At 34.5% G+C, this 14429-nt stretch overlaps 1 protein-coding gene across 1 annotated transcript in view; it reads left to right on the forward strand.

The window, feature by feature from the left end:
- Positions 1 to 14429, forward strand: part of LOC144436218 (phospholipid-transporting ATPase ABCA1-like) — a 55594-nt gene that overhangs the window by 5875 nt on the left and 35290 nt on the right. The window contains exons 2-9 of the mRNA XM_078124950.1: positions 4932 to 5145; positions 7005 to 7098; positions 8617 to 8758; positions 9485 to 9582; positions 10471 to 10580; positions 12107 to 12307; positions 13228 to 13282; positions 13887 to 14011. Coding sequence (XP_077981076.1) covers positions 5080 to 5145; positions 7005 to 7098; positions 8617 to 8758; positions 9485 to 9582; positions 10471 to 10580; positions 12107 to 12307; positions 13228 to 13282; positions 13887 to 14011 — 891 coding nt within the window. The 5' untranslated portion in view covers positions 4932 to 5079. The remainder of the gene's footprint in view (positions 1 to 4931; positions 5146 to 7004; positions 7099 to 8616; positions 8759 to 9484; positions 9583 to 10470; positions 10581 to 12106; positions 12308 to 13227; positions 13283 to 13886; positions 14012 to 14429) is intronic.

The raw sequence follows: 14429 nt of genomic DNA on the forward strand, positions 1-14429 counted from the left end.
TGAAAGCAAGTGCAAATTCTTATTTGGGTTTTTAAATCCTTCCTGCTGTAAGATGCTGTCAGTAACATATCACCTCATGATTAGAACCAACTCAGAGGGTTGAGTTGTACACCAATGTATATACTAAAAACATGATTACCATATTCAATGTTACTGTGGGAAATCATACTCTAATTTTGAGTTTGATTTGAATATACGACCATTATAATTTATAGCATAATGCTAGGTGTGGTAGGGGAAAAGTGAAAGCAAAATCTCCACATGACTGGATTCCATGGCTAACTCATCCACTTCAAACCAAAAGATTTCTCCATGTACATATAGTACATACAACACATATACATGTATATATATTAAGGGCATAAAGTACTTCAGACTGTATATAATACATTATGTTATTTTCTACTTCAAATGTTCATACATCAGCCAAGGAGGTTAACTTTTTGGGGCAAGTTATTCTAGGAACAAAATGCAGGTAAATTCTAAGAGCAAACTGCAGGCACATTCTAAATTTTAGGAGCAAATGCTCGTAAACTTTGAAAGTTATGAGCGAAGAAAAACATCAACATTCATTTCCTCTTCATATTGCTTTAAAGTGTTGAATTCACAAATACGTATAAGTAAGTTAGACAAGTTAGAATTATTTTGTGAATTCAACACTATAAAGCTATATTCTTTCATTGATTTTTTCAAAATCCCATTTATTTCTATGTTAAGAATTCGAATAATATTGTATTTAATTAAAATTATTTTTATGATTTCAATGATTATAAAAATAGACATTTTTAATGGCCACCTAGGTATTATATTACTACTATGTTTCTTTGTTCACTCAGGTGAGTGAAATATGTGTATATTCTACTGTGTGTAGTAACAAACCACCCTTGTGTCATAACTATTTCCTGCATCATTACAGGAAAATGATGCTGATGAGAGTTGACTACTCAGTATGCGTGCTAGAAATATGATATAATCATATCGTATATCAGTTGACTTTCATCATCTCATTTGTGCAGATTGCAGATAGATTTGAAGATAGGGAGTTAAAGAATATGTTGGCAAATTTTAGTGTTCATGCAGTCTTTTAAAAAAGTCAGCTTGTTAATGGTTAATTAAAATATAATGTGTTCTTTGCATGGTAGTTAACAAACCATACTGTAAATATGTACATGTATATTTAACCTTTAGACCTCTGGTTAAAAACAGGTATACATTTAATATATCGACAACCATACCCTAATATATGGTTGGTGTACGATGGAAAGGTCGATGAACTTTCCTGTTGCCATGGATTTTTAAAAAAAATATTTACTTCTGCTATTATTTAAATAGCCTTGAATGTACATTTTTCTGTCATGCCCTGGTGACAGTGGTGTATTTTGACCTAGGGCAAGTCTTAGTACTGTGGATGATTTAGAACATTTTTTCAGTTCTTTTATTTTTCAATATTTGTGTAAATTTTTTGATTAAATACATGTGGACAGTCTGTACATTATGTGGTACACTGATGAAGTACCATATGCCATAAGATCCCCATCACTTCTTCATATGTGGCAGTTGATAATTTGAAATCTTATATTTATAAGCCAAACACATATTTTGAAATTGAGTATGGCCACCACTCGTGCAGAAACCTGGTATTCTACTTGTAAGCAGTAAGAAACCAGAATACCCAGAGAAAACCTACATGCACCTTTTTGAAACAAAAACAGAATCAACACATTTATACATGTATAGACTTTAAGATTTGATAAAATCTAAGTTAGGCCACCCTTGTATTTGTATTCCTATATTTCTCATGACCCAACTGACCTTATATTTCTGCAATCCAGTGAAATATTTAAAAAAAGATCAACAGGTGTCGTGGCTGGGGTAGAAATGAATTCACAACAATGGTATTATTACGGTACTAGTATCTTGATGAAAATTATCATTATTGCTGAAATTCAGGAATTTTAATAAAACAAATGGTTGACCATTTCAAATTTTCAGTTGTCTTCCAGGTTGTTGAAAATATCATTAAATCATCACCAATATGTACATATACACTTATTTTTTATTAAACTTTATTTTTTTTTAACCGACCGACCCATGTGTTATTGTGAGAAACATAAATAATACAATGAAAGTAAGGTCACCTTTATAGACGCAAATGAGCTAAAAAAAACCAAAAAAAACAAAAAAAACCACCAACCAAATTATTCAGTAACTGTGATGATTTACTCTTCAATGACACTTCCATATATGATAAATTACTCAATGAAAAATTAACAAAATATTAATCAGCCATAAATGAATTGTGATACTGAAAATACAAGGGTTATTAATTGATATGAGAAAGTATGATATTAGCATGGTATTAATATTTTGAATGATATTTAAATGGGGTCATCATATCATTAGCCAATTTGCTAAATTAGTTATTGTTATGAATAAAGTCATACATAGGCTGATTTATCAGATAAATTCAGATCATCATGTTTGCTACAAATATTTAACATTATTAATTGACTATCAGGTACATATTATAATCTTTGACATAAACATTTTAAGTGTCTGTCAAGTACATATCAAATACATATATGTGATAGTTATATAATTAAACTCACTAACTAAAGAAATCTGAATATTAACAGACGAATTGTGATAAATGCTTTGCTTGGAGAACATGTACAGATAGAGTAATGACATTACTACTCACAGAGTCAAAATATCTCTTGGAAGCGAATCCGAAATTGTCGGCGACATCCCATCAGTCGCATCGCGTCAAGGGTGTACTTCAATGAGCGATTTGCCACATGTCTCAGAAGAGAGCTTGAGAGAAATAATTGTAATACACCCCTGACAATGCTGACGAGATGTCGGCAAAAATTTGAGATTCGGTTCCAAGAAATATTTAGACTCTTGTGAGTAGAAATATCATTACTAAGTGTGAACCCAAAGTCTGTAAACATTCATTCATATACATATATATTCAAGTAATACAGTAATTCAACAACAGAATAATTCCCTAGAACTTGCATATTATCTCCTTAGCTTTAAGAAGATGAATTGAATGGCTTATAAATCCCTTTTAGAGAGCTATATTAAACAAATTGGAAATTGAAAATGTACATTTGTACAACTGGTTTGTTGAAGTGGAAGCATGCAGTGTTTAATACATAGCACTATATTCTTATATATTGGAGAAGTGATAGGGTAAAATTTAAATTGAGAGTTATGATAATAATAATAATAATACTTATAATGAAGGGTGTTTATAATGCAGCTACTAGTCTAGAAACTATATGTGTGGTCTTGTTTTCTATGATGTCTCTCTCTACCATATAGTTTAAATTAACTGGATTTCTCTAGCACAGCTTTCCATTCTTACCGCCATGTGACTTACATGTACTTTAAGATTGTAGTAAACTGAACAATTGCAACTTCTGTAAGTGTGTGATATATTACAACTGACAGGCACTGTTCCCCCTTTCCCCAGCAGAAGATATAGCTAGTGTTGGCAGAATTTGTCTGTTTGACTATATGTGGAGAGAGAGAGAGAGAGAGAGAGAGAGAGAGAGAGAGAGAGAGAGAGAGAGAGAGAGAGAGAGAGAGAGAGAGAGAGAGAGAGAGAGAGAGAGAGAGAGAGAGAGAGAGAGAGAGAGAGAGAGAGGGGGGGGGGAGGGAGGGAGAGGGGGGGGAGGGAGAGGGGGGGGGAAGGAGGGAGGGAGAGGGAACATGTATAGTTTTTATACTATACATTGCATCTACTTGTCTCAATGTACAGATCTAATTACCCCTGGCCTAGACCAATAATAACATAATGGCTCTTTCACTTCCTCAACTCCCTGGGGAGCATACAATCCCTGCAGCCAGTGAGACACATAGAATTAATTATTGGAGTCCTCTGTTCTACCAGGTGTTCACTTTTACAGCTGGCTTGAATCGGGTGTGGTGATATTTAAAATGTTGCATGGACTTTCACCTTTGGATTAGAAACAAAATGGCAGCGATGAGGCTCAAATGAGTAACTTTGAGGTTTTGAAGTGGCTAGTCTTAATGTAATGAATCTTGACACCACAAAGTAAATTAAACACTGTAGGCATGATTTTGAAAAATAGGGTAATGATGGGCAGGTGCTAAATTGTATAAAAAGATTTTGTTTTTGTAATTCAGTGTATTTCATAAATGTTTTCTCAAACATACACTACTAGATCAATAGGTCTGGTGACTGCAGATAATAAAAATTACAAATCAGTTCCTCTTAACCATTGTAGAACCTTGGTTCAATAAAACACTCACTCACACTAAAGTAATAAGCAACGTGGAGTGGTCGAACTTTGTTCAAGTGAACTAACAAAAGTTAACACTAAAGGGTTGGTCAGGCAAGACCCCCCAACAATTAATTGATAAGAAAGTTTATTGATTTTCATGTAAAAAATGTATACGTTGACGGTTTCATTTTGTTCTAGGTGTAACTTAGGAAATGTTATTTCAATAAAGAATTCAGTATCAACTATATTATAATTTATATATACTGTAAATATTTTTATGTTACTACTGTTGTGAAAGGGGTTTCTTTGTTTGTATCAACTAATGATGATAAATTATATGGCAATAAAAAACTGAGTTTTTATTTAAAAACCGAAGATTTATGTAAAATGTGAAAACAAACAGTGTCAAATTTAGATTGATGCTAGATTGTCAGGTAAATTTTACCAACTTACTGCCCTTTTGCCAAAAACACTGAATTTACTAATTACCTATTAAGTACAATTCTCATGTTGTCATACTGTCCTCATATGACCAGGACATGTTGACAATGCTAAAAAAATACAATAAACACATACAGTGTCAAAGATCAAATACATTTTAGTTGATGAATTTTGTTGTTAGATTTTACTACAGGGTAACTGATAATTTGTATGTTTTGTTTTCTACCTGAACAGATATTCCTGTTACTGGAGATGTGACGGTCAGCAGTGATTTTGGAGTCACCCAACCATTGGTCTGTTTATACTCACAAAACAACCAGGCTAGATCACTACACAAATTAGCACCTATTCTGTTTTTCATAGAGGTCATTTGAACTCAACCATGGGGTTCTTTACCCAGTTGTTGCTTCTAACTTGGAAGAATTTTACACTGCGTAAACGTCACAAGGTACGTTCATACCCATTCTTTGAAAGACACTTTACTTCAACTTTGTTACGTTACAAGATAGTCTTTACTGCAGGCTATAGGAAGACAACAACAAAACCCTTGTGAATGTATACATATCATAAGCTTGGAATCTATAAGACCTACAGAAACCATAAAAAGAACTTAAGAAGTACACTGTCACACTGTAAAGATCATTAGAGAGGTCACTTCTTTTATTATGCAGATATGATTTGTGAAAGCGTGACGTCCCCAACATACTTCAATACACCTTTTAGTGATGTCGTCATTCTGTAAAGAATACTCTACATATCAGAACTTTATTTATACCCTGTAGCTACACAAAAGTATGGCGTTGAATTATATACTTGCGATGTAAATTTTTATGAAATGCAGCTAAATGCAAATAGATGACTTATTGTGGCACAGGCTGAATTTATAAGCTTTTTACTCAAGTGAAAATACATACAAAAACAACTTAATTTCAACTATTCAAGTATAATGTGAATGATGATGTATGCTGTCTATGACATTACAGTTTGTGTTCTGACATTGTTAGAACTGTTGATTTCATAGTAGGTAGTTCCTGTACATTTTTTGCTGCATATAATAAATTACGTTATCAGATCATTTATAAGTTATATCTCAATACCAGGTTTGAGTTCAGTCAATTGCAAGTGATGGTTTAAGTATACATCAGTAGGTAGAATATTGTAAGTACCTTTTAATATGCAGAAAAAAAATATATCTTGAAAATATATACTAATACATGTATCTTGTGCCCCTTATAAAGTCATAGGCAATGTTGTTGACATTCTTTACATGCACAAGGTGGTGGTAGCTTGTACTAGGTACTTATTATTACTATGGTAATTTATGACACTTGATAGGTTTGACTCTTAGTCACGTCTTCCTTACTTCCTGGTACTACTACAATGTAAGCAATAAACAGTGACAGTGGTATATTCATGTCTTGACCTTAAAAGGTCATTTAAACTCAGAACACAGTGTGTGTGATGTATCTATGTCTTAGTCTAGTTTCTATACGATATTGGTCTCGTTACGATTTTTACTTCCACTTGTGGTTTAGTTAGAGACTGCCCCAATTGCCATCCAGGCTACTACATGTATGTCTTGACCTTTGATGGTTATTGATATGTTTTATTCCTTGGTAGCCCACAGACATGTTGTGGTCTTATGTTAGATCTTGTTTTCCAAACCACAAAGCCAGAGACAAAACCATGGCTTAGTCTGTTGACTCATTCCTTGCAGTCAGTCCATGTATCTTGATATTTTTATTGCATGGTGTTAACCTGCGACACATATGGTACATGATGTAAATGTCTCCTGTATGTGCAGGTGTAGTCTGGATGCCAACTGTGGTTGTGAAGGTATAAATTGTATTCTGTATAGGAGCTAGACTAGTGCAGGTGGTGAGATCATTAAAAATGATTTAAGTGCCATCTACATCTATGTCAAAAATATTCTTTCACATTTCAGTTGTGGGCGTTTCACAGAAGAAATTTAATTCATTTTCTGAAAAATAGGATAGTGAAAATATATTATGCAATATCCCAAAAGCAGAATTTGATATGTTATTTCAGTTGACATAGAGAGGTTTTTGTATTTTTTACAAGAATGTTTATATGGTGTTTTAGAAGAAGACGCCCTCAAATGTTGAAGTTCAGTTCTGGTGGAGACCTACCCTTACTACCTAATGTACTTTAGCTAAGCTTGTATGATTTGGAAAACAGGAAAGCACATGTTCAGATACTAAGAATTGATATCAGGGTCTGTTCAATGGATTTCACAAATGGACAACATGACACAGCTCTTTTTCTTTCTTTTTTAAATTTCTTTAGCTCAAACAAATTTTAGAGCTAGTATGGCCACTGTTTATCTTTCTTATCCTGGTGTGGGTGAGACGTCGGAGACCACCAGAAAATATGCACGAATGTAAGTATGAATTAACTTTGGTATTTTTGTTCAGTCTTTACTAATATTTGTCTAAGTGCAGATTTAAAGTTGCAACTATTTCCATCAAGTTTGAGAAAACTGGATTATCTTTTTATGTCTAATACTAGAGAAAACAAAAATGTCTTTTGATGTCCTACATTTGGAAATGACAAAATTGATTTCTGGTTTTAGCAGAGTAGTTTGATGAAGTTAACCTTGCATTTACTTCAGTAAGGTTAGCTTGACAGCCCAGAGACTTGTCTTGGTCATGTTGGTGTTACTACCTCAAGAAGCTAGCTCTATACCAGAGAACTTCTTGAGATAGTAACACCAAGACAAGTCTCTGGCCTAGCTTCTTGAGATAGTAACACCAAGACAAGTCTCTGGGCTAGCTTCTTGAGATAGTAACACCAAGACAAGTCTCTGGGCTAGCTTCTTGAGATAGTAACACCAAGACAAGTCTCTGGCCTAGCTTCTTGAGATAGTAACACCAAGACAAGTCTTTGGCCTAGCTTCTTGAGATAGTAACACCAAGACAAGTCTCTGGCCTAGCTTCTTGAGATAGTAACACCAAGACAAGTCTTTGGGCTAGCTTCTTGAGATAGTAACACCAAGACAAGTCTCTGGGATAGAGAGCTTCTTGAGATAGTAACACCAAGACAAGTCTCTGGCCTAGCTTCTTGAGATAGTAACACCAAGACAAGTCTTTGGGCTAGCTTCTTGAGATAGTAACACCAAGACAAGTCTCTGGGCTAGTTTCTTGAGATAGTAACACCAAGACAAGTCTCTGGCCTAGCTTCTTGAGATAGTAACACCAAGACAAGTCTTTGGGCTAGCTTCTTGAGATAGTAACACCAAGACAAGTCTCTGGGATAGAGAGCTTCTTGAGATAGTAACACCAAGACAAGTCTCTGGCCTAGCTTCTTGAGATAGTAAGACCAAGACAAGTCTTTGGGCTAGCTTCTTGAGATAGTAACACCAAGACAAGTCTCTGGGATAGAGAGCTTCTTGAGATAGTAACACCAAGACAAGTCTCTGGCCTAGCTTCTTGAGATAGTAACACCAAGACAAGTCTCTTGGATAGAGAGCTTCTTGAGATAGTAACACCAAGACAAGTCTTTGGGCTAGCTTCTTGAGATAGTAACACCAAAACAAGTCTTTGGGCTAGCTTCTTGAGATAGTAACACCAAGACAAGTCTCTAGGCCAGCTTTGAATGACCGTTGATTGAAGTGTTGCCATCCTAGCTGTCAGTTCCATTGTAAATGACAGTATGACACTTTTTATGTAAATATGTATGTAGATTATTGATTACTGTCAAATCTGAATAATTAAGACTACTTATTTGTAGTGGCCTTCATTGACTTATACAAGTGTTTGTATGTACTATATGTTTGTGTTTTCATGTATAGGTCATTTTAATGGTAAAGCCATGCCACCAATCGACCGATATGTCTGTAGGTCTTTTTAATGGTAAAGCCATGCCGTCATTGACCAATACACTTGTTCTTCATCTGTAGGTCATTTTAATGGTAAAGCCATGCCATCTGCTGGATTACTACCATTTTTCCAGTCTTTAATGTGCTACAGTCAGAATTATTGTCATCGCTATCCTGTACAAAGTGAAACACCAGGAATGGTTGATTCTTTCAATGGATCAGGGTAAGTTCCACCTCCCCTTACCATTCATGTACCATATTATCACCCTTTCTCTCTCTATCTCTGTCAGTCTCTGATGTGTTACAGTCACAATTATTGTCATCGCTATCCTGTACAAAGTGAAACACCAGGAATGATGAATTCTTCCAGTAAATCGAGGTGAATCATTCCGTCCCCTTTCACCCTCAACATTCCTGTATCTTAGTATCCCCTACCCTCCCACAGTATCTCCCCTTCCTTGCTGTCAGTCTTTGATGTTCTACAGTCAGAATTATTGTCATTGCTCATGCATATAAAGTGAAAGTGATTCTTTCAATGAATCAGGGTAAATCTTTTCCTCCCCTTTCGCTCTCACCATTCCCCGTTTCTTAGTATCCCCAGCCCCCCACAGTTACCCCCTTCCTTCCATTCTGTCAATGTTTGATATGCTACAGTCATCGCTATCCTGCACAAAGTGAAATATGTAGAATCGTCCGAATGATGGATTCTTTCAACGGTCATGGTATATCCTATTCCTGTCTCAAAGTAATAGTGCTGTCTCTATTGAAACTTTAATTGTACCAATTACATAGAAAAATCTATGGCAACTCAATTATACTGTATCCATGGAAACTTAATTGTTATAACTGATTAAGTATACATGTAGCTGCAATTGTACTAATACATGTGATAGTCATTGATTATTGAATACTAAGGACAGCTATTGTTTGTTTATTGTGGTTTACACAGGTTGTCTGATTTCTATGGAACACTACAGACGATAGTTACTAACCAGACACTTATGATGGATTTGGTATCACTATGGAACATGACACAACCACTGCCAGGTAGGAGAGAAGAGAAGAGATTATACTGATTATACAATCAATCAATCAATCAGTCAGTCAGTCAGTCAGTCAGTCAGTCAATCAATCAATCAATCAATCAATCAATCAATCAATCAATCAATCAATCAATCAAGTCATTTATAAAGTGCCAGTATCCAATACTAAGTAACGTTCAAAGATGCTGTACAACTACGTATTGAAAGCTCTGCTGAAAAGATGTGTTTTAAGGTTCTCCCTAAAAGAACAAGCTGTAGGCTTTTGACATATTTCCAGTGGCAAAGTGTTCTTTGTAGATCATCTATGTTTCCAAATTACAGATAGTTATTCAGTTATTACAATCTTCATCAAAATGACAAATTCCATAGTTACAGCTGACCTCTAGGTGGCAGTATATATATCAGTCAACAATCCTCATTAGAATGATAAATTCCATAGTTACAGCTGACCCCTAGATATCAGTATAATCTGTCAATTATTAGTCATATACACACCCTCATCTCTGTTTATCTAAGGATTGCATTGATTGTAGTATTTCATGTTGATAGTCATCATCGACCTTTCTAGGAAAACCTATGGGAACGTGTCAATGGTAAAAGTGAAAATGAAAAATTACATTATAAAGAACCTTGATGAGGAAAACAATTGTATTATATAGAAATGTGATAAATGGAAAATTTATCTGACTGGAGGAAGTTAACATGTTGTTGCTTTGTTTCCATGGCAACACTTTCAGTTCTTTCCTCACAAAGTTATTGTGTGGCATGGTTTCATTGTCTGGCATACATTTACGTCTGAAATAGTTTAGTTTTAGATGGAATGACGGTTGACAAATACAGAATACAGAATTACATGGTTTTTTTTTATTTTCCTTTTCACTTTGTTTTTCAGATAATTTCCCACTTGGTAGCATTATATCCAACCCCGATGCTGTCAGTCAGATACGATTGACCCCCGATGTCATGGATGCAATTAATAATGCCAATCTCAGCCCACAACAGGTAATAATCTTGTACAAAAGATTACTGATTTTCATCTCAAAATGTGTTTTGTAAATCTTGTATCTTTGTTCCTTTAAATTTGAATTCCTAAGACACTAGTCAAACATAAAATTTGGAGTATTTATTTGTGTTTCTAATAATGTTAATGATAGGAATTGTCTTATGAATATATTGGTCTGGTTCCTTTCAAATCTGGGCAACTAGTAAACTGATGCTGAATGTTTTTGTGTCTTTATTGTAACCATGGATATGAGGTGAAAAGGTGGACTTGTTCCTCTATCACTTTAATGTGATACTGACACAGATAGTCCCATCACATGTTATCAGTTCAATCCTAGTGTGTTTGTTCAGATGTATGCTTTGTCATTTACTCCAATCAATATTTTAACGTCTGTATGTGTGTGTCAAACATTAACATGGTAGAAATGTAATGTAGAGGTATATGAATATTGAGAATTTGCTATCATACATCATGATTTGTTGTGCCATATATAGTGTGAGTGATCAGTCTATGATGTCTGATTGTACAAAGTCCAAGTGTAGTAAATAAAGGGAGGTGTCAGATCAGAAATGTGTTTCCTGTTGTAAATGTAAATAAAGCGTCTCGAAAAATTTGATCACTATGAATCCAATGTATAGTGTACATCATATACAGAAAGTGTGCGAGGACTGCAATTCTAGCGTACAGATTTGGATGTACAGGCATTTGATTCATCAAAACTTTTATACCTTTGGAGATATGTACAGACACAGTCATAGCATTAGAACTGTGGATTGTAGTGGGGGTATCAGTGTGCCCTCTAAGTCAAAATATATGACATGCCATTAGTCCTATCTGTGACATCAAATCTCAAGATCTCTGATTGGGTGAAGCGGTTATTAGATCTCACAGGTAGATCTAGACTAACACATCACTGACACACAGCAAATAGTTTTGACCCACCAAAATTCTCTTTCTATCTCACAAGATCATTTTGACCCAAAATAACAAATGTCACTAAGAAAAGAATTGTTTGGTTCCAGTTACTCGATCCTACCTAGCTTTTCACTGCTGACCCTAAACTTTTTTTTACGTATTCGAGAAAAAAATAACAAAATTGCAAAAATTGGGAAGTCTCACGAGAAATAATGGATGCGGAAACTGACATCAACTTAAAAAGACAAAATTCTTCCAATCTGTAATGGCTATACATCTAATAGGAAGAAATAGACAACACAGAGACCATTTGGAAAACAATGGAAAACCTGAACTAGACACTCACACAGGAAAAAAAATATAATAAAATAAAATAAAAAATCTACTTACCCTACCTATTCTAAAACTGAGCGTAATTGGAACTACACAATTTTTGTTTATTAGGCCTTAGAGGACTCACTATCAGGGATATGTACACACCGCACATATATATACATGTACATGCGTATACTTTGAACCATGCATCTTTGATATTGCTATAGTTGTATAACACAGGATGTCTATTTCATATCACAGTGACTGTATAACACAGTGTCTTCATATCTTTCAGATCCAAGACACTTTTGGTGATGGAGATTGGCGTTCACAACTCTGTGATAACACAGATACTCTACGTAATTTGCTGTCTATAGAGGACGATGCATTATTACAGGAAACACAGAATGAACTGTGTAACTTAAACACACTGGATATGTTGATGTTACTAATGCGTCTACAGAGTATGAACAATGAAGATACTGTACAACAAATTGTAAGTTATAGTCAAGTATTTTTAGTACCCTATTAGGGACGATCACACAATGTCACTTAGGCTCAATAAACAAACTTTGTTCGTTTACGACAAACCCCCTAAATGAAGCTTCATAAATTTGACACGTTGATACGTTTATATATGATGTAAACCATGATGAAAATTGTAACAGTCACACCACTACTATGGATGGCAATGTAAACACATAGAAAATACATTAAAATACTACCAGGAACCCAGCACTGTATCATATTCGTTGTAGATTTTAATCAATTTATCAACATCTCAGTTGTAAAAATACAGAAACTTCAAAATTGTTGACGGTGTCAAAGTTTTCTAATTTTGGTAAGAAGTGCAAAACTGAAGTTCAGCAATCACATTACGTCAGACCCCCTCTAACCTAAATGAACAAAGTTCATAAATTGCACTTGTGTGATATTGTGTGATCGTCTCTAAGATGGCTTCATGGTTTAAATAAAGTTGAATATTCATACTGTGTTATGCTTTAGCAGCTACTGGTATCTACTGTATTGCATTATACATAGAATTAGGAGTCATTGTGCAGCTCACAAGATTAACGCAATCCTGCATGAAAGTACAGAATATATTTCATGAACATACAAATAAATATGTTGTTATTTTTAGTTGATTTGAAAGTCATGTTATAAAGTTCTCTGGATTCAGAGCCTTCTTTTTGTCGCGATATTAGCATCATTAGTGTTGTTAAACAAAATGTGATAACTTGGGTCACTTTTACTAAAAATTGGGGTCACTCTTAAAAAATCGGCATACCGGTAGTACATTTTAGTGAAAAGTGACCCAAATTTTTACATTTTAGTATTAAAAAGTCACTAAATATATTATGTTGATTATATTTGTGATTTCTTTTTCAACATTTGTACAATTGTAAAATCTTACAGTTATCAGCTATCAATGGAGAGGGAGATTGGACTGACAGTGTATCATCCCTTACAGGTAATGTCACTAGAATCTTGTGTCAGAGTATCACCTCTACATTTTTATGATTATAATCATTTTCATTTGTGAAATATGAAATGTTTCAGCTGACACACATAATGTAGACAGATTTTAGTAAACTGGTAAGAGAAGTGTTAATCTACAATGACAAATATTTACATTCAACATTGCTGTCACTCAAGCTCTCACCTCAGACAGTCTAAGAATGAACAGAGAGGGCGCTATTCACATGATCAGATTTTGTCAATGTCAGTAACACATTGTTCAAAATATTTGACATGGTGTATCCATTGATCTGGGAGTTGACAGGATATGCAACCTGCAGATACTGAACCCAGTTTTTAGCCAGTTATGGCTCAGACTAGTTTGATGGTCTGAAGTTATTACCTACTCTGATCAAGTACACTGTTTTCATGATTTCTATACATGTATAAACATTATTTTGGAATATTTCCATTCTTAGACTAGATAAGGACCCATACGGTTATGAAGAAGATGAGATACTCATAACTTTGTACATATATATACATACAGTTTTCATGTTCTAAGTTTACCGTAAATCTAAAAATATTTATTTTGATATTGGTTTTCTCACCCACAGAGGGTTTACCACTGGCAGATTTACTGACAGACACTGATGCTGTACGACAGTTCTTAGAACAGAATATAAGTCTATCTGAGAATATCACAGACTTACTACTAAACAGTCCTCTCACACCAACACAGGTAAGATTTAGTCATAAAACTCACTAAAGGGTCTCGTAAAAACTGATAAATAACTGTCATCAGGAGTTTACTTTTACTGTATGTCAAAAATTGTTTTGTATACAGACATTGATTTTTAACAAAATGATGTACGATATGATTGATATTTTGATTAGCCATTATGCTTCAAGTCTAAAAGTATAAATGAATAAAAAAGAAGAACAAAAAATATTTTAAAAAATAATGTTGGCTACAGGTACTGGGCAATTTGACAATCACAGGAGAATGATCTTGGACTTAGCACAGCATTAAATGTGATGTGACTTAAATCGTTGTGTTGCTCCACCCTCACCACCCTCCTCTCTCTAAGAGGGGTAGACCAATGTGTGAGGGTGTCCCGTCATGGCATACCTTATATACATTGTAAATAATACATGTA

Source organism: Glandiceps talaboti, chromosome 6 (genome assembly GCF_964340395.1).
Source record: "Glandiceps talaboti chromosome 6, keGlaTala1.1, whole genome shotgun sequence".
In the NCBI taxonomy this organism is placed as follows: Eukaryota; Metazoa; Hemichordata; class Enteropneusta; family Spengelidae; genus Glandiceps; species Glandiceps talaboti.